Genomic DNA, 25,886 nt, shown 5'->3' on the forward strand with positions numbered 1-25,886 from the left:
TCTCCTCTTACAAATTTTCAATCATGAACTTAATACTGGAGATTAAGGGGACACTGCGATATGCTATTTTATATTAGATTGTGTTTTTTCCTTCTCCCTTAGGAATGCTAGGCTTATTATTAGAGAAAAGCAACAAGACACTTTTTGCTCAGGATCTTTCAGTAGAAAATACATTTTGACTTGAATTTTAGTGGCAACTTGATAATAGATTGGTACTAATATCAATCTATTAATTAATATTAATAGATTAATATTAATAACTTGATAATAGATTAATAGATTAAGAGTTTGCTGAATTATGTCATGATTGTATTGAAAAGTGCTGTGTGGTCATATCAAATTGTGACACTCTGTGCTCAGTGAGTGCTCATATCCTGTTCACTCTCTAGGAGAATGACTCAGGCACTTTGGACACAGTGGGCGCTGTAGTGGTGGACCATGAAGGGAACGTTGCTGCTGCTGTCTCCAGTGGAGGCTTGGCCTTGAAACATCCAGGGAGAGTTGGACAGGTTAGTATTACAGGGTTTTTAAACTAGCTTTTCAATTTAAAACACGGAATTTTCTAGCTCACCATTTTTTTAAGCCAGCAAAAAGTTTTTTTCATTTGAAAAAAAATTATATTATTGTGATTTTTAAAAAACATTTATATAATTCCAGATTCTAAAAAAAACAGCTCTCTCATAGAGTTCTTTTTGATCTTTATCATCAGTAGTACTATGTTTTTTTTACTTCCAACAGGCTGAGTATTGGGTATTTAGTAGACATTAAAAAAAATATATGAGTTGATCTTCATTTTCTTTCTTTGCAAATGTCATTCTCTATAGGAGTAAACATTACCTAACTATATTGTTGTTGCTTTTTAGGTAGGAAATGATTTCAGAGTAACTGTGTATTTCCTCCATTTAAGGAATAGTAAAATTCTTTTTTTTTAAATTTTACTTATTTTATTTTTTTTTTAATTTTTAATTTTTTATAAACATATATTTTTATCCCCAGGGGTACAGGTCTGTGAATCACCAGGTTTACACACTTCACAGCACTCACCAAAGCACATACCCTCCCCAATGTCCATAATCCCATCCCCTTCTCCCAAACCCCCTCCCCCCAGCAACCCTCAGTTTGTTTTGTGAGATTAAGAGTCACTTATGGTTTGTCTCCCTCCCAATCCCATCTTGTTTCATTTATTCTTCTCCTACCCACTTAAGCCCCCATGTTGCATCACCACTTCCTCATATCAGGGAGATCATATGATAGTTGTCTTTCTCTGCTTGACTTATTTCGCTAAGCATGATACGCTCTAGTTTCATCCATGTTGTCGCAAATGGCAAGATTTCATTTCTTTTGATGGCTGCATAGTATTCCATTGTGTATATATACCACATCTTCTTGATCCATTCATCTGTTGATGGACATCTAGGTTCTTTCCATAGTTTGGCTATTGTGGACATTGCTGCTATAAACATTTGGGTGCATGTGCCCCTTTGGATCACTACGTTTGTATCTTTAGGGTAAATATCCAATAGTGCAATTGCTGGGTCATAGGGCAGTTCTATTTTCAACATTTTGAGGAACCTCCATGCTGTTTTCCAGAGTGGCTACACCAGCTTGCATTCCCACCAACAGTGTAGGAGGGTTCCCCTTTCTCCGCATCCTCGCCAGCATCTGTCATTTCCTGACTTGTTGATTTTAGCCATTCTGACTGGCGTGAGGTGATATCTCATTGTGGTTTTGATTTGTATTTCCCTGATGCCGAGTGATATGGAGCACTTTTTCATGTGTCTGTTGGCCATCTGGACGTCTTCTTTGCAGAAATGTCTGTTCATGTCCTCTGCCCATTTCTTGATTGGATTATTTGTTCTTTGGGTGTTGAGTTTGCTAAGTTCTTTATAGATTCTGGACACTAGTCCTTTATCTGATATGTCGTTTGCAAATATCTTCTCCCATTCTGTCAGTTGTCTTTTGATTTTGTTAACTGTTTCCTTTGCTGTGCAAAAGCTTTTGATCTTGATGAAATCCCAATAGTTCATTTTTGTCCTTGCTTCCCTTGCCTTTGGCGTTGTTCCTAGGAAGATGTTGCTCCGGCAGAGGTCGAAGAGGTTGCTGCCTGTGTTCTCCTCAAGGATTTTGATGGATTCCTTTCGCACATTGAGGTCCTTCGTCCATTTTGAGTCTATTTTTGTGTGTGGTGTAAGGAAATGGTCCAATTTCATTTTTCTGCATGTGGCTGTCCAATTTTCCCAGCACCATTTATTGAAGAGGCTGTCTTTTTTCCATTGGACATTCTTTCCTGCTTTGTCGAAGATTAGTTGACTGTAGAGTTGAGGGTCTATTTCTGGGCTCTCTATTCTGTTCCATTGATCTATGTGTCTGTTTTGTGCCAGTACCATGCTGTCTTGATGATGACAGCTTTGTAATAGAGCTTGAAGTCCGGAATTGTGATGCCACCAACGTTGGCTTTCTTTTTCAATATCCCTTTGGCTATTCGAGGTCTTTTCTGGTTCCATATAAGTTTTAGAATTATTTGTTCCATTTCTTTGAAAAAGATGGATGGCACTTTGATAGGAATTGCATTAAATGTGTAGATTGCTTTAGGTAGCATAGACATTTTCACAATATTTATTCTTCCAATCCAGGAGCATGGAACATTTTTCCATTTCTTTGTGTCTTCCTCAATTTCTTTCATGAGTATTTTATAGTTTTCTGAGTATAGATTCTGTGCTTCTTGGTTAGGTTTATTCCTAGGTATCTTAAGGTTTTGGGTGCAGTTGTAAATGGGATTGACTCCTTAATTTCTCTTTCTTCTGTCTTGTGTAGAGAAATGCAACTGATTTCTGTGCATTGATTTTATATCCTGACACTTTACTGAATTTCCTGTATAATTTCTAGAAGTTTTGGAGTGGAGTCTTTTGGGTTTTCCACATATAGTATCATATCATCTGCGAAGAGTGATAATTTGACTTCTTCTTTGCCGATTCGGATGCCTTTAATTTCCTTTTGTTGTCTGATTGCTGAGGCTAGGACCTCTAGTACTATGTTGAATAGCAGTGGTGATAATGGACATCCCTGCCGTGTTCCTGACCTTAGCGGAAAAGCTTTCAGTTTTTCTCCATTGAGAATGATATTTGCAGTGGGTTTTCCATAGATGGCTTTGATGATATTGAGGTATGTGCCCTCTATCCCTACACTTTGAAGAGTTTTGATCAGGAAGGGATGCTGTACTTTGTCAAATGCTTTTTCAGCATCTATTGAGAGTATCATATGGTTCTGTTTCTTTCTTTTATTGATGTGTTGTATCACATTGACTGATTTGCGGATGTTGAACCAACCTTGCAGCTCTGGAATAAATCCCACTTGGGCGTGGTGAATAATCCTTTTAATGTACTGTTGAATCCTATTGGCTAGTATTTTGTTGAGTATTTTCGCATCTGTGTTCATCAAGGATATTGGTCTATAGCTCTCTTTTTTGATGGGATCCTTGTCTGGTTTTGGGATCAAGGTGATGCTGGCCTCATAAAATGAGTTTGGAAGTTTTCTTTCCATTTCTATTTTTTGGAACAGTTTCAGGAGAATTCCTGAAAGAATTAGTTCTTCTTTAAATGTTTGGTAGAATTCCCCCGGGAAGCCGTCTGGCCCTGGGCTTTTGTTTGTTTGGAGATTTTTAATGACTGTTTCAATCTCCTTACTGGTTATGGGTCTGTTCAGGCTTTCTATTTCTTCCTGGTTCAGTTGTGGTAGTTTATATGTTTCTAGGAATGCATCCATTTCTTCCAGATTGTCAAATTTGTTGGCGTAGAGTTGCTCATAGTATGTTCTTATAATAGTTTGTATTTCTTTGGTGTTAGTTGTGATCTCTCCTCTTTCATTCATGATTTTATTTTTTTGGGTCCTTTCTCTTTTCTTTGTGATAAGTCGGGCCAGGGGTTTATCAATTTTATTAATTCTTTCAAAGAACCAGCTCCTAGTTTCGTTGATTTGTTCTATTGTTTTTTTGGTTTCTATTTCATTGATTTCTGCTCTGATCTTTATGATTTCTCTTCTCCTGCTGGGCTTAGGGTTTCTTTCTTGTTCTTTCTCCAGCTCCTTTAGGTGTAGGGTTAGGTTGTGTACCTGAGACCTTTCTTGTTTCTTGAGAAAGGCTTGTACCGCTATATATTTTCCTCTAAGGACTGTCTTTGTTGTGTCCCACAGATTTTGAACCGTTGTATTTTCATTATCATTTGTTTCCATGATTTTTTTCAATTCTTCTTTAATTTCCCGGTTGACCCATTCATTCTTTAGAAGGATGCTGTTTAGTCTCCATGTATTTGGGTTCTTTTCAAACTTCCTTTTGTGGTTGAGTTCTAGCTTTAGAGCATTGTGGTCTGAAAATATGCAGGGAATGATCCCAATCTTTTGATACCGGTTGAGTCCTGATTTAGGACCGAGGATGTGATCTATTCTGGAGAATGTTCCATGTGCACTAGAGAAGAATGTGTATTCTGTTGCTTTGGTATGAAATGTTCTGAATATATCTGTGATGTCCATCTGGTCCAGTGTGTCGTTTAAGGCCTTTATTTCCTTGCTGATCTTTTGCTTGGATGATCTGTCCATTTCAGTGAGGGGAGTGTTAAAGTCCCCTACTATTATTGTATTATTGTTGATGGAATAGTAAAATTCTAATGCTCTAAATTCCTCTTCTGATAAAGCACTTTAGGTATTTTATAGACTAACCAGTATTTAAGGTCACCAACATATGATGACACCACTCAAGAAATCTTTCTGATTTATGTGTAACTGGCATATTCCCAGTTCACTTGCACATCTTCACCATTCCTCCTCCCCCCATCTCCAAACTTTAGTTCTGTACTGAGAATGATATTTCACAATCCATTTGATCTAGTAAGCTTTCTGAGCATAAGCCAATTTGGTACATTACTTATGAGCTTAAGAAATATTTGTTGAGTGAACTAATGATTCCTGGAGTCTGTTAAAGTAGTTGCTAGCATTATGCTTAAGCTCAGTACTTAGATCTCATGTTACATGTAGAGCACTTCTTGGCATTCTCTGTATGTATGCCTTGTCTCTCACATTTGAAAAAGAGTAGGTATCACAGTTGTTTTGGACATGGTGGTTAATGAATGCTTGGAATAGAGTGATCTGATTCATGGAGGATGTCTTTGCAAATCTCCAAGTGATATTCCCTGATCTGCCCTGATCTGCTCTTAAAATCCCATGGGGGGATGGGTAGGGAAGAATAATTAATTTTGTGCTACTCTTTGCCTACTGTACAGGGGGATTTATGGGGAATGATTACTCAACATGTATACAATGCTTTGAACTCATTATAAAAAGCCTTTGTCTGGTCATGGTGTTTTTCCACATTATGAAGCCCTGTGTATTTGTCAAGTTTGGAATAAGAACCAAGCTTGGCATATCAGATTTGGATGCCTGGGTGGAGAAAGAGAGAGAAAAGCCTGCATAGCTGCCTTCGTTGCCTTGCAATTCCCATGACTTTCTCACTGTTTTTTGTTTTTTTGGTTAGCAGAATAGCCAACAGCAGAACCAAGGATAGTTCTGGTCTATGTTAGGAGGATATTACATTGAACAATCTTGCAGCCATTCTGCCACTACACATGGGACTGTCCTAGAAAAAGAAATACTTCTGTAAAAATTAAACATATTGATTTGTCCCAATTAGCTAGTGTATGAAGACATAGTTTGTGAGAGATGAAAATCAGGAAAGGGTGTGGTGGGTAAGGGTAAAGGTACTTACCAGGAAAATGCATTTGCTTGATTGGATTATATTGCTTGGATAGAGGAGCTGTAATAAGCCTGGAAATATGAAAGCATCAGTTGACAGTAGGAAACCATTCTCCTTGACGATCAAGAGGGAAGGAAATAAAATATACAAAGTGTTAAAAAAAAGACTTTTAAAAATATGCTAGAAATAGATACTTTTAAATACATTTTAAGTATACAGTGAACTCTTTCAAAGTCTTAGCATATTAATTACCCTGCTCTAGACATATGATAACTGTTCATATGGTGACGTGGCAATTTGAATTACAATTTATTTACTTGGGTTACCAACAATAGTTAGAATTTACAACTGGGACACAAGAAAGGAATGATTACATCCCACTCTCAACTCAGCCCCACACAAATATGCAGTTGAGTTTAGTGATTAAGAGTGTGAATTTTGGATTCAGATAAACCTTTATTCTAATCTCACCTCTCCCTTATTGTAAACAAATTGTTCAACGTCTTTTTTTTTTTTTTGAAGATTTTATTTATTTATTTGACAGACAGAGATCACAAGTAGGCAGAGAGGCAGGCAGAGAGAGAGGAGGAAGCAGGCTCCCTGCTGAGCAGAGAGCCCAATGTGGGGCTCGATCACAGGACCCTGGGATCATGACCTGAGCCAAAGACAGAGGCTTTAACCCACTGAGCCACCCAGGCACCCCTGTTCAACATCTTTAAGCTCCACTTTCCACAACTGTAAAATGGGTATAGTCACCTTACGAAGTTCTAGATTAAATGACATATTTAAATTGCTTGCCATAGTCCCTCATAATATAGCTATATATTAGCTAGAACTGTCTCTTGCTATGTACAGTAAGTGTGTTCATTTATGTGATTCTACAGAAACATTATAAGGTGGGGGTTTTTGTTTTGCTCATTTTATAAAGGAAAAGAAGTTCCAAAAAAGACTAAATAATAATAATAATGATATTTATATGATCTATTTTTACTGAATGTTAATACCTTTGTTAAATGTTGAGGAAGTTTTACTACTAAAAAGAAGAAAGCTTATTTTTATTTTTTAAAGCCCTGCTTAAGATTGTTATTATTATTATTTTTTTAAGATTTGTTTGTTCATTTTAGAGAGAGCTGGTGGGGATGGTGCAGAAGGGGAGAGAGAGAGAGAGAGAGAGAGAGAGAAGCAGACTCTTGGCTGAGCATGGAGCCTGACGTGGGACACAGTCACAATCCTGAGATCATGACCAGAGCCAAAATCAAGAGTTGGATACTTAGCCACCTGTGCCGTCTAAGTGCCCCAAGCTTGTGATATTTTATCCAAAGAAGTGTTAAGAGCGGGACAGTCTCTGGTTCTTTTTTTTATCTGACCTATCTACTGTCTCAGCTCAACTGGTTTCAGAAGTTTAAGATGGAAGACAACTTTAGATCATGAAATTGTGGTGAAGTGGCATAAGGGGAATTCGCTTAGAGAGAAAAAAAAAGAGTAGGAGTAAGTCTTCTTCTTCTTCTTTTTTTTTTTTCCTTAAAAAAAGGACCCCTGTAGGTTCCGAAGAGGTGTCCTTACGGCCTTATTTGCTATTTTTGGGTCCAGGCTCCTGGTCAAGATAACTGTGGTGAATGGCAAGGATAGTGGGTTTTCAGTGAAGGCAATGACCAGGTTTTCAGTGAAGGAAGAGTAGGCCCTTCCCCTCAGGTGGCTTATTCTCTGAGGCTTTGGCTCACCTAGGAACTGTCCCAGGTAATACCAGTTGAATGGCTTATTCCACAAGTTTGCCAGTTTGGTTCTGCAATCCATGTGCAGAATCCCTTCCATAGGACTTTCAGTTCCCACTCTGACCCAACAATCTTGTGTATTTTAGAAGCATGGTGTTTTCAAAGGCAATAATATATTTTCTACTCTTTGCCAAATTGGCAATGTTGTATTGAATTCTTTGTTCTACTTGTAAGGCTATTGCTGGTGACAACTGAGGGTGGCAACTGTGGGTCACATGAGCATGGGACATGAGCATGGGAGACTTCATCTCCAATTATCTTGGACATTGGATTATTTCTCAAGGAGAGTGATTAAGGGCGTAGGGTGTGTATGTGTGCATCTCAAAGTCTTGAGGAACAGTTCACAAATCTAGTATTCTCTTGAGTGAGAAAAGAGTAATCAGGGCACTCAGATAGCTGTTTTAAAAAATTTAGAGGACTTAAGCAGGGAAGGTAAAGTAATTCCAGAGAGTAGAACCAGGATTAGCGGATGAAAGTTATGATAAAGTGGTTGTTCATTAAAGCAATCTAAGGAAGAACTTTAAGCCAAAGGTAAGTGTCCAAAAGGGGAATGTGTTCCCTCACGAAGTATCAAGGTTCTTGGTATGATAATTTTCATGAAAATTCCTGTTCTGGATAGAATATTGAAGCAAATGAGTTCTGAAGTCCTTATTAGAAAAAAAAAAAAAGGAATATTGTAGAAAGCTGGTCTGTCTGGTTACCATTCCCATCTTAGCTTCTTTCCCCACTCCTTACAAGTGATCTCTTTGAAAAGAATAGTTACTATTTTATGGGAGTATTTTTTCTTTCATTAATCAGAAGTCATACTGAAAACTCCATGTATTGTGGCTTGTCGTTGTCGTCTTTTTTTCACTCAATAATATTTTTGGAGTTTTTATTAGTTTCTAAAAATCTTTTTGAAAAAGTTGCATTCTTTATTTTGAACTCTCTGCAATGAATACTGCATATTGCTGGGCAAATGTTTAACCATTTCTTTACTGATGGACATCTGTGCTTTCAATTTTCCATTCTTTACCAAACTTGTGGTGGTACATATTCTTGAGCAGACTTCCTTGTATTCTCTATGCTGGCTACCAAAGGGGTTTTCTTCTTCTGCTTCTAACTAAAAACTGGAAAAGTTACCAGTTTCATTTCCCCTCCCATAGGCAGAAAGTCATTGTGGATATTGAAGAGATGAATCCAGACATTCTGGGTGGCATTATTAAAAACAAAATAAGGATGATTGTTATATTCTTTTATAAAACCACAGTAATTTGTGTTATTGGTGGTTTCAGGCATATAAATCTGTTCTACTGCCTCATAAAATAATTAACTTGAATTGATCTTTTTGGCTCCTTTCTTTATATCTGGGGAATCTAGATTCTTCAGATATAAAATGTAGTTCACAGTGGTGAACATATATTGGGCCCTTTGGTAGTAACTGTTTGCAGTTTCTGCTGTGCCACTTTAAGGGAGGCATGGCAGAAGCCCTCCTAAACGGGGTTTTTTAGAGTATGCCAGGAGGACCACCTGCATCCTAGCCCCCCTGCGGCTCTGTTTAATAATACCAATTCCATGGGCAGCCTCCAGACCACTGAATCAGAATATCTGGGAACCACGTTCCTATCACCAAACTTCTCAAGCAAGTTGACATATACCTAGTTTGAGAGCCACTATTTTAAGGCAACCACATGATTTCAAGGAGCCAGAAGAGAGGAATTTGTCTGAACTGGCTGACAAACTATAATTGGGGAAAGGTTGTTCAAGGAAAAAAACTACTGCTGATGAGAGTCTAAAAACTTTCTTTTGCCCTTTTCTGAAAAATTTTAGATTAATACAGTAATTGAAGATACAGTTTAAAATAGTATTAGAACCATTGTTTGGGCAGGTCTTACACAATCTCGGGTATTATTTCCCAGTTGATATGCATCATTATTAAACCAGGCTTTATTAGATGGGTATAATTTTGTCTTTTGTTGAAAGCAAGTAATTACACATAATATTTCTGAAATACATTGTGTACCTATTTTCTCTTTTCCTAGGCTGCTCTTTATGGATGTGGCTGCTGGGCTGAAAATACTGGAGCTCATAATCCCTACTCTACAGCTGTGAGTACCTCAGGTATTTGCTGCTTTCATGACCATTTTTCATAACTGCTACATTGTAGGTCATTTAATGATTGAAAAGAATATTTTTGTGTAAACATATAGCATGTGCTAAGGCACTGCATAGACTAGAGCATTTATGCGTGAAAGACCTTTGATATGTGGGAGCTTTTAAGGATTGTTTCACAATGTAAGTATCCCAATGTAAACGTTTTGCTAACATTTCATTACAACTCTGGAGTTAACTATAAGTTACATTTTTAATGTTTTGTTTTTTTTTCTCTAGAGATTTAGGATAGTGCCAATTTAGATCACAAAAGATATAAAAGCAACAAGGTATTTCAAAAATTAGGTAATCTCTTGAATAAAATGTTGGGGCAGAAAATATAAGATGTATTTCAAAATGTTTGTGTGTGTATGTGTGTGTGTATGTATATATATGTGTGTGTTTATATGTATATATATATGTATTTATATTTAAACATTTTATTTATTTGAGAGAGAGAGTTCCATAAGCAGGGTAGGGGCAGAGGGAGAAGGAGAAGCAGACTGAACTACACAGAGAGCCTTGATCCCAGGACCCCAAGATCTTGACCTGAGCCGAAGTCAGATGCTTAACCAACTGAGCCACCCAGGCTCTTCAAATTGTATATTTTATGACATCTACTCCTCTAGCTACACTTTTAATTAAATGCAGGTCCTCTTTTTGTATCTGTGTTAGAAGTTGTTATCATTCATCCTTTTTGATGGCTGAGTAATATTCCATTGTAGAGACGTACCACATCTTCTTTATCCATTCATCTGATGAAGGGCATCTTGGCTCCTTCCACAGTTTGGCTGTTGCGGACATTGCTGCCATTTGCATTGACATGGATGGAACTGGAGGGGATTATGCTAAGTAAAATAAGTCCAGCATAGAAAGACAGTTATCATACAGTTTAACTCATATATAGAACTTAAGGAATAGAGCAGAGGACCACAGGGGAAGAGAAGGGGACAAACCATGAGAGACTCTGGACTCTGGGAAATAAACTGAGTGTTACAGAAAGGAGGATGGGTGAGGGGATGGGGTAACCAGGTGATGGGTATTAAGGAAGGTATGTGTTTGGATAAGCACTGGGTGTTATACGTAACTAATGAATCATTGAACACTACAACAAAAACTTATGATGTACTATATTCTGGCTAATGGAACATAATAAAAAAATAAAAAATAAAAAATCACATTACTACTAAAAAAATCATTATCATTTAGAAATTCCGTGTGTGTGTGTGTGTGTTGGGGGCAGTTAATGGGCAGGATGGTTATCTAGATCCAGGTTTTCTGTGCTTGTGCCGGGTGTACTTGAAGCCTTTTCTCTCAATGTAGTGATATGAGTGGTTGACCAAGTGGTTCATCCCCTTTGCTGTGTTGTCTCTCAAGTTACAGACTTAGGACTTTCTCCTTCATGTCATCAGGCTTTATCAGGAGAATAGATATGGCTGCCTTTCCTTCCTTTCTTCAGTTGCTTGACACTTTGGCTTCTGTATGACTCTGCTAACAAACCACCCAATCCAACCCAGCCCTTTTTTCCTGCTTACTTTTGACTCCCAGATCTCTTATACAGGTGCCTCTCTCCTTTTTATTGTAGCATAGATCCTAAAACTCTCTTGGTTTGTCCTGTTCTTCTGACCTGCTCCATCCTGGCCCTCTTCACAGACTCTTCCCATTGCTACCAACCCTAGGGTTGGGCCTCTTGTGCCTTTTCTTAGTTTCACTTTATGTTTTCTCTTGGTGATTTGGTGTTATTACTGTTCTCGTGATTTTAGCAGTTGTTTTTTACAGTATTTGCTTCCATGTCTATCTCCTCTGGACTTTTCTCTGGAGGGCCACATGAATTTTTTCTGACTTTCTGTTTGACATATCCCTCTGGGTGTCATCTGTGCATATCAGATTCAGCAGGCTCGGTGAAATACCTTATTCATTATTCCCACCCTTTGCCATGAGATTTCTCCTGTGTTCTCTCTCTTTTGTTGCCATCACTATCCTATTCTTTGCTCAGACTTGACCTCTTGGTACCATTTTCATATTTGTTGCTTCTGTCCATTTCCTTGCATCAGTGGAAAAATAATTGTGGACCACTGGCCTATCAGGTGAAGTCTCCAAACACAAATTAATGTTAAACTTTAACCATACTAATTGTAATTGGCAAAAAATTGATTTTCATTCTTTCAGTTTTGAAGAGATGAGCATAATATAATATGAGTTAGTTTTTTAAAAGATTTTATTTCTTTATTAATTGAGAGAGAGAGTGTGTGTGTGAGCAAATGTGGGGGGAAGGAGCAGAGGGAGAGGGGTAAGCAGACTCCATACTGAGCTTGGAGTCAGACACAAGGCTCGTTCACATGACCCTGACAACACAACCTGAGCCAGGATCAAGAGTTAGATGCTTAACCGACTGAGCCATCCAGTTGCTCCAATATGAGCTAATTTTTAGTTTAATATTGGTGGCACATGGAAATCTCTGTGCATGATATTTAGGAATTAGCTTTTGCACATAATTAAGTATGGTTTTATGTCTATAGACAGTTGTGGTATTTGAAAAAACTGAAGTCTAAAATAGATAATTCATTGTTTCATTTTTATTTTCCCAAAGTAGTATTAGTATCATATGTTGTATTGACTTAATTTTTGGTCAGTGTGTTACTCAGTGAGTTGGTTTGTCATCGTTAAGTGTTACTCTTATGTCTAGACATTTGGAAACCTGGATTCTCGTTTAAGCTAAAATCCTGAAAGCTACCTGTCACTTCAGAAAAGAAATTTGATCTCTTTGGGATTTTCCACCTCTCTCCTTTTTAAAATTGGTGATGTAGAAGCTGGAATAGGATCACATTTCATTGATTTGATTATGTTAAGAGTGCAGTGGGTGGGTAAAGCTAAAATTATAAAATTAAGGTCTTTTTCCCTTCCCCTTGCATATTACCTCCTTTGCACATCTTGCATCAACTAAAGATAATTTCACATGACTAAAGATAAATTCAGGTTTCTAGTTCATGACATCCAGTGCAGTTTTTAAACTTGGATTCCCAGTTTGTTATGTTATATTCTTCTGATGTTTAAGGACTAACCATCATCATCCCCCATACCCTGAGGATAATAGAGCAAATCTCCAGTTCCTTCGTCCCTGGGACTTTGTATGATTGGTTCACCCTTGTTTCTCCTGGGGCTGTTGCTGTGAGATTGACAACAGAAACACATGGCAGAGTTGGATGACCAAGTCAGAAGAAAGGTGGTGCAAGGAATTTTGCAATTGTTTGGTCAAAATAAAAAAGACTGGTGCCTTAGGCTGTTGCAGAAAATTTAGAGACCTGGCCTACATTTTAGGTTTATAGTTCTTAGAAGGTAGTAATTGAAAGATGGAGGGAAGATAGTTATGGTCAGGGTAGGGCTCTCCCAAGGCCAGACAGGCAATTTGACCATTAGCCTCAGGGATAAACTCCAGCATCTTGTTCTCATCACTGGGTGGGGAGGAATGAGTGGGGAGTGGGAAAGAGAGTAGTGTGGCAGGAGCGGGCTGTGCAAACTCTGACTAATGTTCTGGCATTATGGAAATTTGTCTAGCTAGGAAGGCAGCAGAGTATATACCTGGGTTCTTGTGCAGACTCTTTCGCTCACTGGCTGTGACCTTGGCAAGGGTTATTTGTAAAGCAAGAATATCTACCTTAATATCTGTGAGTACTGAATGAGTTGACATATGGAAGGCAGTTAGCATACTTCTTGGCTCAGAGTAGTCCTTCAGTAATTAATGGTGTGTCATTGAATCTAAGTCACCGTCTTTTATAAGCTACACCATTATTTTTAAAAAATTGGTTGATTCATATTTTTTTATTGTGGTAAGAATACAACATAAAATCTTTTCTTAAATTTTTCACTGTAAAACACAGTATTTTTAACTTTAGATGCAAATCATACAACAGATCCCTTGAACTTTATTCATCTTGCATTACTGAAACTTTATGTGTTTTTGTTTGTTCGCTTGTTTTTTAGAGAGGGAGAGGGGGTGGGCAGAGGGAGAAAGAGAGAATTTTCCAGCATGGAGTCTGATGTGGTGCTCAATCTCACAACCCTGAGATCATGACTTGAGCCAAACTCAAGAGTTGGACATTTAACTGACTGAGGCACCCAGGTGCCCTAAAATTTTATGAATTTTTTAACATCAACTCCCCATTTCTCCCTTCTCCCAGCCCCTGGAAATCACCATTCTACTTTTTGCTTCTATGAGTTTGACTCTTTTAAGTTCCTCATGTAAATGGAATTATGCAGTATCTGTCCTTCTGTGACTGGCTTACTTTACTTTGCATAGTATCTTTGAGGATTATCCATGTTGTATATGGAGGGATTTCCTCTTTTAAGGCTGAATAACATTCTGTTGTACATGTATACCACATTTTCTTTATCCATTTATCTGTTGGTTAGCATTTAGGTGACATCTACATCTCGGCTATTATGAATAATGATGCAGTGAACATGGAGGTACTGATATCTCATCAAGATCCTGATTTCAATTCTTTTGGATAGATACCCAGAAGTAGAGTTGTTAGATCATATAATAGTCCTATTTTTAATTTTTTGAGGAACCTGCATACTTTTGCTCGTAGCAGCTGTACCATTTTACAATCCCATGAACAGTGTACAAGGCTGTGAATATCTTCACAGCTTCACCAGCCTTTTTATCTTTTATCCTTTCAATACTAGCCATTGTAATGGGTATGAGGTGATGTCTCGTTGTGATTGGAGAAATGTCTATTCAAGTCCTTTGCTGATGTATTAATCTTACTATTTGATTTTTTGCTATTGAGTTGTAGTTGTAGGAGTTTCTCATGTTTTTTGGATGTTAACTCCTTATCAGATATATGGTTTGTAAACATATTCTCCCATTCTTTTTTTTTTTAAATTAATAATTAATTTATTTATTTGACAGAGAGAGAGAGAGAGAGAGATCACAACTAGACAGAGAGGCAGGCAGAGAGAGAGGGGGAAGCAGGCTCCCTGCTGAGCTGAGAGCCCAATGTGGGACTCAATTCCAGGACTCTGAGATCATGACCTGTGCCGAAGGCAGAGGCTTAACCCACTGAGCCACCCAGGCACCCCCATATTCTCCCATTCTATAGGCTGCTTTTTCATTTTTTGATTATTTCTTGTGCAGAAACTTTTTAGTTTGATATAGTCCTACTTACCTATTTTTGCTTTTGTTGCCTCTATATTTAGTATATTATCCAGGACTAAAATATACCAATATGATACATATACTAAGGGGGATAAAGACTGCCAGTCATAGTAGGACATACTTTTTTCTCATCTCTCTTAACACATGGTTGTTACTTTACAAGAAAATATAGAATTTATACAATTCCTCCAACAAGAAACATTTGCTGCACTAATAACAATGTCATGTACCATTGCTATTTCCATGCGTTCTTATGTTCATACTTACTTTTTGTTTCAATTCTGCAATATACTGTAATATTTTTTGAATACATGGTAAGTGACAACTCAGCTCAAAACTTGTAGTTCCAGCATGGTGCACAACTCCACTGAAGGGTTGACAACAGGATCAGCTTACTTCCTTCTAGAGGCAGTGGTCACTATGTCACAGCTGCAGCCTGGAGAGCAGCCATGGGAGGATGCCATCAATTATAATGTGTGGACTGATTTCAGAACATTTTGAACGTAGAAAAAAATATACTTTAGAATTGATGAACTTTAATAAAAACTTTTCTTATTCTCAGTTGTGTGTATATGTGTGTGTGTGTGAAAATAACTATTTAGGCTTTCTTAAGCAGTGGCATAAGCTCTTGAGAAAAGGGGATCTGTGGGTATGTTTGTGTTTCCTGAGTGCTTGGCATAGGGCCTTGCACTTAGTGCTTACTAGACAAATTAAAATTAAGACAAATGATGATTATTATAATCATCAATGTTGCCAAGAGACTGGAACTTAATTATTCCAATTACTAAAAAGATAGGATAATTATGTAATGTGATAGAGGTGCTAGTTATTGCTACAGTGGCAATCATATTATAATATATGGATGTATCAAATTAACATGTTGTAAACCTTAAATTACATAGTGTTATATGTCAAATATTTTTCACTAAATGCATATGTGAGTCTTCCCTCTTCTGGAAGGATGGATGTCATTTCAAAAAAGATTATTCATCATGGAATTTCTTTAAATAGTACTTTAAGATTTGATTCAATTTGCCAAAGTCAGAATCACACATAATTTTTCAGTAACATGTCAGATGCATAATGTCAGATGCATCTGTGGTCTTTCTCTGGCTATGGAAAGGAAGAACAGATTGAGGATTAGAAGATCAGAAGGAGGAAAAAAGAAGGAGATTAAGTTTATGCTCTGCTTGACCTTAGCATTGGTATGCCTTTCCTTGTCTGTGTAGAGTATATTTTTTCCTTAAAGAGAAATAGTGAGTCCAGGGGTTAGATGGCAGCTGAGTGGAGTTCAGGAGACACAGGCTTCAATCCTCCTTCCTTAAAGTGTTTTAGCATGAAGAAAGCTCTGTTACTTGGTTTCTGGTATGTGACCCAGTGATTTCTGATTTTGTAGGTTCTTTGATTTTCTAGGGTTTGACTCTGGGTAGTTCTAGAACCCTGAGGGTGGTGACGATATGGCAATGTCTTGCCAGGAGTAGGTTCAAAGGCTGGGGTGATAAAAAATGCAAAAAATGAGACCGGGCTTTGCCTAAATATTTGTGAGTCAGTGATTCTGAGCTGGCACTCTTCCTCTGGGGCTGGGAATTAATGTTACCCTTCCTTGGTTCTTCAGCCTAACGCAGCAGTCCTTCCTCTGCCCTTCTGTGGGAGATTGTCTCTTAAGTCTGTGCTGCAAAACTCTTCCCCAGGGACCTTTGTCAGAGGTTTAAAGCAGCCTTCCTCACAAGAGTAGAGTTACATAATGCAGAAGCCAGTGGCTGACCATTGCTGAGACATCCACATGTACTATATGGTCATCATTCTCTGGGGGCCCAGAAAGGGTGGAGAGGCAGGTAGGAATCCATGCTTTTGCCTTCTCTTTAAGACTAGCCATGATTTCTCTTTAGTATTCTTTGTATGTCGTAAGCATTCTTTGTGGCTTAGCCTCCTGATTAATGTCCTGAATAAAACCCCTGTTTTACTCAGGACTCTGTGTTTAGGTCACCTTGGAGTTCAGCCTCTCTTCCCACTCTTACCTGTTTTTGATCAGCCTTTCAAGGTGAAACATCAAGGAGTTGTCTCTACCTAAATTTCAGTATTTTTTCTCAGTTCTCTCCTCTCCTCTATTTTTTACATCAGTCAGGCCTTCCCTCTACTACCACCACCTCACCAATCTGTTCTTGTCCAGATAAACAATCACCTCCAAAATCCAGTGGTCATCTTTTAATCCCATAAGCAGCACTTAACACAGTTATTTGAATGGCTTACTCCTCTTGGAAATACTGTACCAACAAGAGTTGGTGGTCTAACCTGTCAAATCATGTCATACTTCTTTGAACTGTCCAGTCACTAACCTTCTTACTCAGAGGAAAAGCCAAAGTCCTTACGAAGGGCCTCTGAGGCCTTATATATGGTGTTGCCCACTTTCTTCTCAGACTTCAACTTTTGGTTTTCTTTCTTTGCTCATTCAGTTCTAGCTACATTGGCTGCTTTACTGCACTTTAAATATGCCATGTATATTACCCCCTTAGGACCTTTACATGAGTTCCTTCCTTTTCTGTTATCTCTCTGCCCTCAGTAGCTGAAGCTGCTGCTTCCCCCTTTATAAACTCTTTATACAGATGGTTTACCTTCTTACTGAGATCTTTCCTCACCACCCTATTTAAACATGTAAATTTTCTCAGCCAACATTCTCCTTCCATGTTGTATTTTTTTCTCATAGTGTATATCATTATCTAATTTTTAAAAAGATTTTATTTATTTATTTGACAGAGATTACACGAAGGCAGAGAGGCAGGCAGAGAGAGGGAGTAGCAGGCTCCCCACTGAGCAGAGAGCCCAATGTGGGGCTCGATCCCAGAACCCTGAGATCATGACCTGACCCGAAGGCAGAGGCTTAACCCATTGAGCCACTCAGGTGCCCCTATCATTATCTAATTTTATATGTCACCTATTTATTTTATCTTTATTTTCAACCCTGCTTTACTCCAAAACTCCATGAAGACTGGGATTTTCATCAGTTTTCTTCACGGATATGTGGATGGTGCTTATCTGAAGCCCCCGATGATGTTTGTTGAATGAATTGAATATGAACAAATAAATACAATGGGGTAGTGTCTTAGCTTGTGCTACTGTAACAAAATACCATAGACTGTGTGGTTTAAACAATCGGCATTTATTTCTCACAGCTCTAGAGGCTGGGAAGTCCAAGATCATAGTGCCAGCAGATTCGCTTCCTGGTGAGGGTACTCTTTTTGGCTTGCAGACAACTGCCTTTTTGCTATACCCTCATATGGTAGAAGGAGGGAAAGAGGAAGAGAGGGAAGGAGAGAAAGAGAGAAGGAGAGAGAGATGGAGGCTCTTGTGCTGTCCTCATGACTTCATCTAACCCTAATTACCTCTCCCCAAATACCATCACACAGAAGATAAGGGCTCCAACATATGAATTTGTTGGGGGTAGGGTGGGGCACAAAGCATTAGTCCATAACAGGTGAAGTGTGCTGGGTCAAGGGCTGAGAGGAGGGTAAGGGAAGTGTTGAGAGTGGTTATTCTGGTGAGAATGGAAGATGCTTAAGTAGCGGGGTGAGTGCAAGGTGTGTGGAGTTTAATTTAGAGTCCCTAGATGGCCTTGACTTAGTATTTAAATTTTCTTTTGTATGAAATGGGGATCTTTTTGATTAGGGACCCACTCATACATTTGGAAGATAAATCTTTCATCTCTGAGGTTGTTCTGGAATGATTAACAGTGATTTAGACAGTGGGAGGCAAAACTGGTCAATAAGTTAAATACATTGCTGTTCTACTGAGTTGGAACCCAGACTCTTCAGCCTGCTCTGCTTCCTTTATCTGCCTTATTAGGCAGTGCTACTGTTGCATAATTTGTTTCACTTAAGAAGAATCTTCAGGGGCTCAGGGTAATAAACAGATACTTAAGCTGAAATAATTTGGTTTGTAAGATGTAGGGTTGGGAATCATGCCATGAGAAATCTTTTTTTGTGAATTGTAACTTCTAGATGTGAGCATAGATAAAACCTTAACATTTGTAAACATCATCATCTTAAAAGCACTTGATTCCTTGGATTGTTTCATTGGCGGGGATGGGGGAAAGAAATATTGTTCCTTTATAGATAACAGAGTATTTAAACTACCAGCACATTTCTAAGAACTAAAGTAATTATCTGGGATGGGAATTCTATTCTGAGACTGTTCCTTATTCGGATTACGTCACTTCATATCAGATGAACTATTAATATATTATTTCCTGCTTTTTACATAAGTCACTGATGGTTCAAAATAAAGTGGAATTCTCAATTATGCTAGGTCATTTCCCGGGAAACCAGTTTAGTATGACAGCTTTGGTTATCATGAATCTTAGAGGTTTAAAATGAGTGCATTTTTTCCTAATTGTGAAAACACATGCTTATTGAAAAAAATTTGGAAAATGAAACTGATAATTTTGCCATCCTGTTGTAAGCAATATTAATACTTTTGGTAGATTTCTGGTAGATAAAACAAAAATGGCAAAACTGTTCAGCTTGTGTTATGGTTTGTTTATTTAATATTGTATAATAAACAATGTGTCATTAAATTTTCTTTGAAAAATAATTTTAAGGAATATGAATGATGTCTTTTCATGCATGCATGAGTGCAGGTATTTTGCTCTTATGTAAGATGACTTGTAATTGCTCTATTGTTATAAAACTGTACCTATTTTAGAGGCTCTTTTCCTGTGCTATAGTCTGGGAATGGTGAAAGAGAAGTCATGATGTTCCGTGTCCTATAAGGGCATGGAATCTATGGCCATATTTGATTGTGTAGGAAAGCTTCCTATTGCCAGTACAGAAATATGGTGATATATTGGATATACTAAAGGCTTGCTAGTGCTGGATGGGGTTCTGCTGCATCCATTCACCTAAGGAGTGTGCACTGCAGTGCCCCCCAGAGGGTCACTGGCAGGCACCTTGGTGCACCTGATGCCTTGACTGTTCAGCTGCCATTAGTACATCCTTCTTCCCTCAAATCCCAACCAAACCAGTTGCCTTTAAGTTTAGCATATACTCACTGAAATGTTTCCAGCACCCTAGAAGAGCTCAGAACATCATGAAGAATAGTAAATCTTTCTTTGAACAAGATTATTTAGAGTTGGGTTATAGTGGATCACATGAACTCCAAGATGTTCTTTTGATGTTCATACTTTCTCAAATCTTTCTTCCTCCTTCCTTCCTTTCTTTCTTTCTTTCTTTCTTTCTTTCTCTCTCTCTTTCTTTTTCTCTCTCTCTTTCCCTCCCTCCCTCCTTCCTTTCTTGCCAAATACTTATTTTGCATTGCTTTGTTGTTGTTTTGTGAAAGAACAGACTTCTAATTTTAAAACAGAAGGTGAAGAAATGGTAGAAACAGAAGCATAAGATCAAGTGATGGGTTAAAATGTCAGTGCTGTGATCCTTAATGTAATTCTCCCTTTGATTGTTTTCACTTGAAAGAATGCCTTTTCTTTCCTATTGTCGACTACTACCTGCTGTCAGTTCGAGAGGGTGTAAGTGGAGCAACTTGTCAAAGGCTTTCTAAGCTCCCTTCATATGGTTCACAGAAACAGAGCTGGATTTTCATTTCTTCTTTCATTCAACAGGAGTCTCTTTCATGTTTGAAAATTGAAAACGCGTGTTTTTCAGTGTGGAGCGAGGATGTGTGTGCCCTCTGGCACACCTGTTTCTAATTTCCTGACTTGAAAGCATAACCCATCAAAAGGAGCAGAAAAACAATTTCTTTCTGACACGCTGCTTCGTGCTCCTTACTGGACTGAAGGCCTTCGTGGCTTTGCCATCTTAGTTCCCTCTGTAGAAGGCTCTTGTTAGAGGCAGAGTTCACTCAATACAGGCAGTGCCTTTTATCGAACAGAGCCATTTTTGGTATTATTTTGTTGTGGTGGTGGTGGTTCTTTTCAGCTCAGGAAATTTACTTGAAATAAGATTTATTTAAAAAACACAAAAAGGTCTTTAAAAATCTCGAATATTAAACATAGCTGGGCAGTGTATGTTGGAACGATATGTGTAAGCTGATCAGCGAACCGATTGGCTAGGAATAGGGTTTGGTTGAGAATACGACTGTTTAAATTCCAGAGTGCTGTTTAACATAAATCAAATATTTCCAACGCATTATTCAGATTTGTGTGTACTTTAAAGTCTTGCCAACTTGAATAACTGTGAGGCGCAGTATGTTAACTTTGAGTTTTGTAAATTGATAATTTGTTGCTATGAAAGTTGTACATGGTATAACTCATCACTTTCTGAAGGTGCATAGTATGTCTGATGTTGGCAAGCTGTTATGAAAAAATGATGCCCAGGGAATTCAGGGCTTTAGCTTTCAGATGCTTGAAGTATGGGTCTTTGGTTCATTGTAAGGTTTATCCTGGACATTTTCAGTGTAAGGTACTTGGTTCTTTAGACATCAACCTTGGCTTAGACTTTCTATTTCTGAGAGTTGTTTGGGATAATAATCTTAATGCTGTATCTTCAGAAATAGTCTCTCAGGCTATTTTTAAAAAACACCTACTCTCTTCACACTTTAGCATGTATGAATCACCTGTTAAATGGCATAGTATGACCCAGTGGGTCTGGGAGGACCTGATATTCTGCATTTTTCACAAGTTCCCAGCTGATGCCAGGGCTGCTAGTCCACAGATCATACTTGAAGTAGTAAGGCAACATTTCGAGGGGCAGGGTAGTGCTGTCTCCCAGCTGTGCCTTGCCTATAACTCTCATCCCATACAATTTACCAGTCTCTTCCCATATTGTGTTTGGTGGATCAAAAGCTAAAGAGATCTGATGTATATCCTAGACCTTGGGTATCCCTGAGAATGTTAACAGTGGAACAAGTTAACTTACAGGTCAGGGTATCAGTGGATAAGGGGCCATTGAGATAGGATCAGTGTGCTGGCAGAAACGTTATTTATGTTTCCAGATTCTTCTGGGATGCGCCTAGCCCTAGCTGAGGTTCTTGTTGCAAACAGAGGTAACTGCTAACTCTAAAAGGTGCTCATAGGGGAGTCAGAAAGACATAATGCTGAATCAAATGTGTTCTATTTTTCCGTGGTGACTGGTTAATTTGGGCAAAGAGATTTACTGGCAAATCATATAGAAAAAGTAGAGATAATGTAAAATGTAGAAACAGCTTGCATTTTTATTAACTTGTTATTGAATACATGTCATGGTTCTCAATAGTGAATCACAGTATGATTGAGTCCAGTACAACACATTGCGACCAAAGGATACCTTATATTTTTATTTTCAGAATGTTTTGTTCATATCATGAAAAAGTATATTTATTTATGTGTTGTATTTGTCTTTTGGCTTTGATAAAAAAGATTTTAATAACCACTGGCTTGACGAAAGGATGGAGAGACATGTTAAAAAAGCTGAGTTAGATATTAAAGAATTAGAAACTTTATTAAAATTATACAGTGGTATTTTAGGTCTACATATACCCACATTGAATGTAAGAGCACATTATATGCTAGAGGCAGTTTGGGGTGCAGGATATCGTGGGTTTGGGAATCAGACTTGGGTTTGAATTGTAATGGAAGGAGCAGGTTAGAAGGGTGTGTCCACCAGTGCCAGGATCAGAACATCTTTTTATGGAAGAGAGACAAACAGATATGCTAATTATCATTAAGATTATCACTTTGTAATATTGCATCATCTGTTAGTTGGGACTCAGTGTTGTATGTATTATCATGCTAAGGAGTTCTGTTTACTCCCTTTCTTTCTCTCTCTTCTAGCCTTACATGACAATGTTTTCTGGTTCTTTATAATACCTTGGTAAATTGTGTGTTGTCATCTGTCATATTAGTCTTTATTTGCTAATGTTGGTGATGGAATGATAATCTGCTTGAATTCTGCTATGATGTGATGGTGTGTTCTCAGAAATATGAGAGTATTTGCCCAGTGTAGCTGAGATATGTAGTAAAATTCATGTCAGAGGACAATAAATATTTAAAATTTACTGAGCATTTGTTTCATTTGAGTCCTTCATTATCCTTAAAATTTAGATTTGCCTCCTTTACCTGTTAAGCTTTCATACTTATGCCAAAGTAAATTTAGTAGAATATAGAAGTATAATCTTCTCAGTTGAAATATTTTTCTTGTGTTTGTCATATACATCTTCACTTTTCCAATTTGTCTTACCTCCTTTGACTTTGCTTCACATCTTAGCAGCAGTTCCTTTTTGCAGCTTTTCACATCAGAATTATTTGTATCTGGGCACAGCCTTGGGTTTGTGGTATAGTTCTGGGCTTTCCTCACATGCAACTTTTGCATATTAAATCCTGCTCATGTCTTCAAGTTCATGAATATTTCTTAGCAACTCACTGTGCAAATTGCACAGGTAAGTTTTATTATGATCTACAAAATAAACTCTTGCTATAAAGTCCTACTGTCATCATTTACTTCATTTCTTTATAGCTGTCATTGCAACATAAACAAGTTAGCACAATTTCTTGAGAATGTTTCTCTCTTTCTGCTTCTGTTTAGAATCACTTCCCAGAAATCTGGTTCATCTTTTAGGATTGAGCTCAAATGTGTTTCTTCTCTTTTCTGCAGCCTCCCTCCTTCTCTCTCTTTCTTCTTCCTTCACTTATCCCTGCGGATTTATTCCCTCCATGGTCACTGGGGCCATGAGATAGCATTCATGTGACTTATATGGTTGTTCTTCATTACAAAATGAGGTGGCTCTATGATATCACTGATATTCAATAAATTATCTGTTGAATTGAATTCAGTAACCCTTTGCCTATTTGAAGCACTGTCATATAGTCTGATTGCCAAAATGACTTAGTTGTTGCACATTAGTAAACCACAGCCAGTGCTCCTGCCTATTCAAGAGCTTTATGTGTTCATGGTAGAGGCTCTGTTCTTTTGAAGAGAAGGGTGGTTTAATTTTAGTTTAGTCTTGATAAAATCTTTTACAGTTTTCCTGCCTTTCCATTACTGAAGTAATTAGTGTGCTTTGGGCTATAAGTGGCAAAAAAATCACAATTTGAACTTGTTTCAGCAGGAAGAAATGATATGATTTCACATACGAGGAAGTTCAGAGGTAGGAGGACTCCAGGGTTGGTTGGTTCAGGAGCTCCCGTGATGATACCAAGGACCTAGTTCTCCTCTGCTATTGTCATTGTTGACTTCTTCCTTAGGCTGATGGCAGAAGGGCTACTGCCTTGCCAGGAAAACTGATCACACAAAAATCTCTAGAAGGAAAGAAAACATATTTTCTTGATAGTTCTTTTCCAGGAATGAGGAACAGTTCCTTCAGAAGCTTCCTAGCAGACCTCTCCTCACATTCTGGTGATTGTCTAATGTTGGGTCACATGCCCATTTCTGAACTAATCACTGACAAAGGGAAATTACCCATAAACCTATCATGGGCACAGAATATGCCTATAGGGCATGTTTGTGACTGTGGGTTGGGGGGAGTAGAAAGCAGAGTAAAATCAGAATTCTGTTAGGAGAAGGAAATAGGTATATAGGTAACGACCACTATCCTACTAAACTAGGCACTTGCCATCATTTTGTGATGAGTAGTAAGGATGGTAATAATAGATATCATTTGTTGAACAATTGCTGTGGGCAGGTGCTATGCTAAATACTTTTTACCTAGTGATTCTAATTTTTAAATGAGAAATCAAGTTCAGAAAGATCAAACAGTACCTGAGTACCTAGAAAGTCTAAAGACTCTTCCCTTAATGACTAGAGAAATATGAAAAAGAAGAGGGACTGAGTTGGAATTTATTAAGCTATTATTCTACTTAAAATGTTATAGGTTAGGTATTTAAGGAGTTAAAAAATATATAGTTGTCATTTATATCTGTCCTTACCAAAGCCTTGTCTTTTGCCATTATTTTTGGCTAACACAGAGCTGGCTGTGGAAAATGGATGTTTTTGTTTTGAAAAATCAAATGCAGTAGATTAAAAAAAAACACACCACCACAAAGTTTGTTTATATCTTCATTTCACTCAAATTGAATAGATGAAATGGGATCTGGCCTTTTTCATATTGTTTATGTTCTGCTTTGCTTCTTGGTTCTGGGGAAGAATTCCTGGTTCTTTTTGAATTTGTTTTCCTCTCAAGTATCATTTGCAAGATTATTGTGTAAATTAATAAAGAGAAAGTATTTCTGTTCAGTGAGCATTGTAATTGTCCTAATATGACATAATACAAAGCTATTTTATTAGCATTATAAAATACCTTTTAAACATGTGTTCCCTTAACCTCAGTCTATTTTTTTTAAGTCTAGAGGGTGATTTACATAAGTAACCACTGTAATATTTAAAATGAAGGTGATTTACATAAGTAACCACTGTAATATTTAAAATGAAGGTTCATTTAAGGGTCTCACTCCTTTTCATCTCTTAATATAAGGGCAAAGTTAGATGCTTGATCTGTATTTCATTTATGTGTTATAAAAGGGCCTTTGTAAATAAAGTACATGGAATAAAAATGACTAAAGTTGTTTTTGTTCAGTGAAACTGTTATATAAATGGCATTATTGTATGTGTGCAGGTGTGTGTGCACACCTGTACATGCCCACATGGACAGGGATTACACAGACGACTGAGGAGTGATGTTATATCCACTGATGGATAGCTTCTGACTTTTGTTTTAGCCATTATACTAAAACACATTAGGTGCTTAATTAGGTGAAGTTACTCAGTCTAAATCAGCCATCTGTAACTATTGGTTATCTATTGCTGTTTAATGAATCACCCCCAATCTTTGTGGTTTAGAAGAACAGCCCTTTTCTTATTTCTTATGGTTGTGTGTGTTGGCTGGTTCTTAAATGAACAGGTCTTTTGCCAGTACTCTTGGGGATTCTCACATGGCTGCATTCAGGTTGTGGCTTAACTAAATGTCCATGACAGCTTTCTTACATGGCTGGTGTGTTGGTGGGGGCAACCAGAAGGTTGGACTCAGCTGGTGTGCTGGAATGCCCTTTTTTAAATTTTTTTTAAATGTTCAGTTAGCCACTCTGTAGTACATTATTAGTTTTTGATGCAGTGTTCAATGACTCATAAGTTATGTGTAACATCCAGGGCTCATCACAACACGTGCC

General features: G+C 37.8%; 1 protein-coding gene across 5 annotated transcripts in view; it reads left to right on the forward strand.

Annotated features, from left to right (window-relative positions):
- Positions 1–25,886, forward strand: part of TASP1 (taspase 1) — a 275,223-nt gene that overhangs the window by 117,406 nt on the left and 131,931 nt on the right. For 4 of the 5 annotated variants that reach the window (XR_014314979.1, XR_014314980.1, XM_082743712.1 and 1 more), the window contains 2 exons: positions 390–509; positions 9,534–9,612. Coding sequence is in view for 2 of the 5 variants with exons in the window: in XM_082743712.1 (XP_082599838.1) it covers positions 390–509; positions 9,534–9,612 (199 nt within the window). In the remaining 3 variants the exon portion in view is untranslated. The remainder of the gene's footprint in view (positions 1–389; positions 510–9,533; positions 9,613–25,886) is intronic. The other variant, XR_014314981.1, reaches the window with a different exon arrangement.

Source organism: Mustela nivalis, assembly GCF_964662115.1.
Source record: "Mustela nivalis genome assembly, chromosome: 8".
NCBI lineage: Eukaryota > Metazoa > Chordata > Mammalia > Carnivora > Mustelidae > Mustela > Mustela nivalis.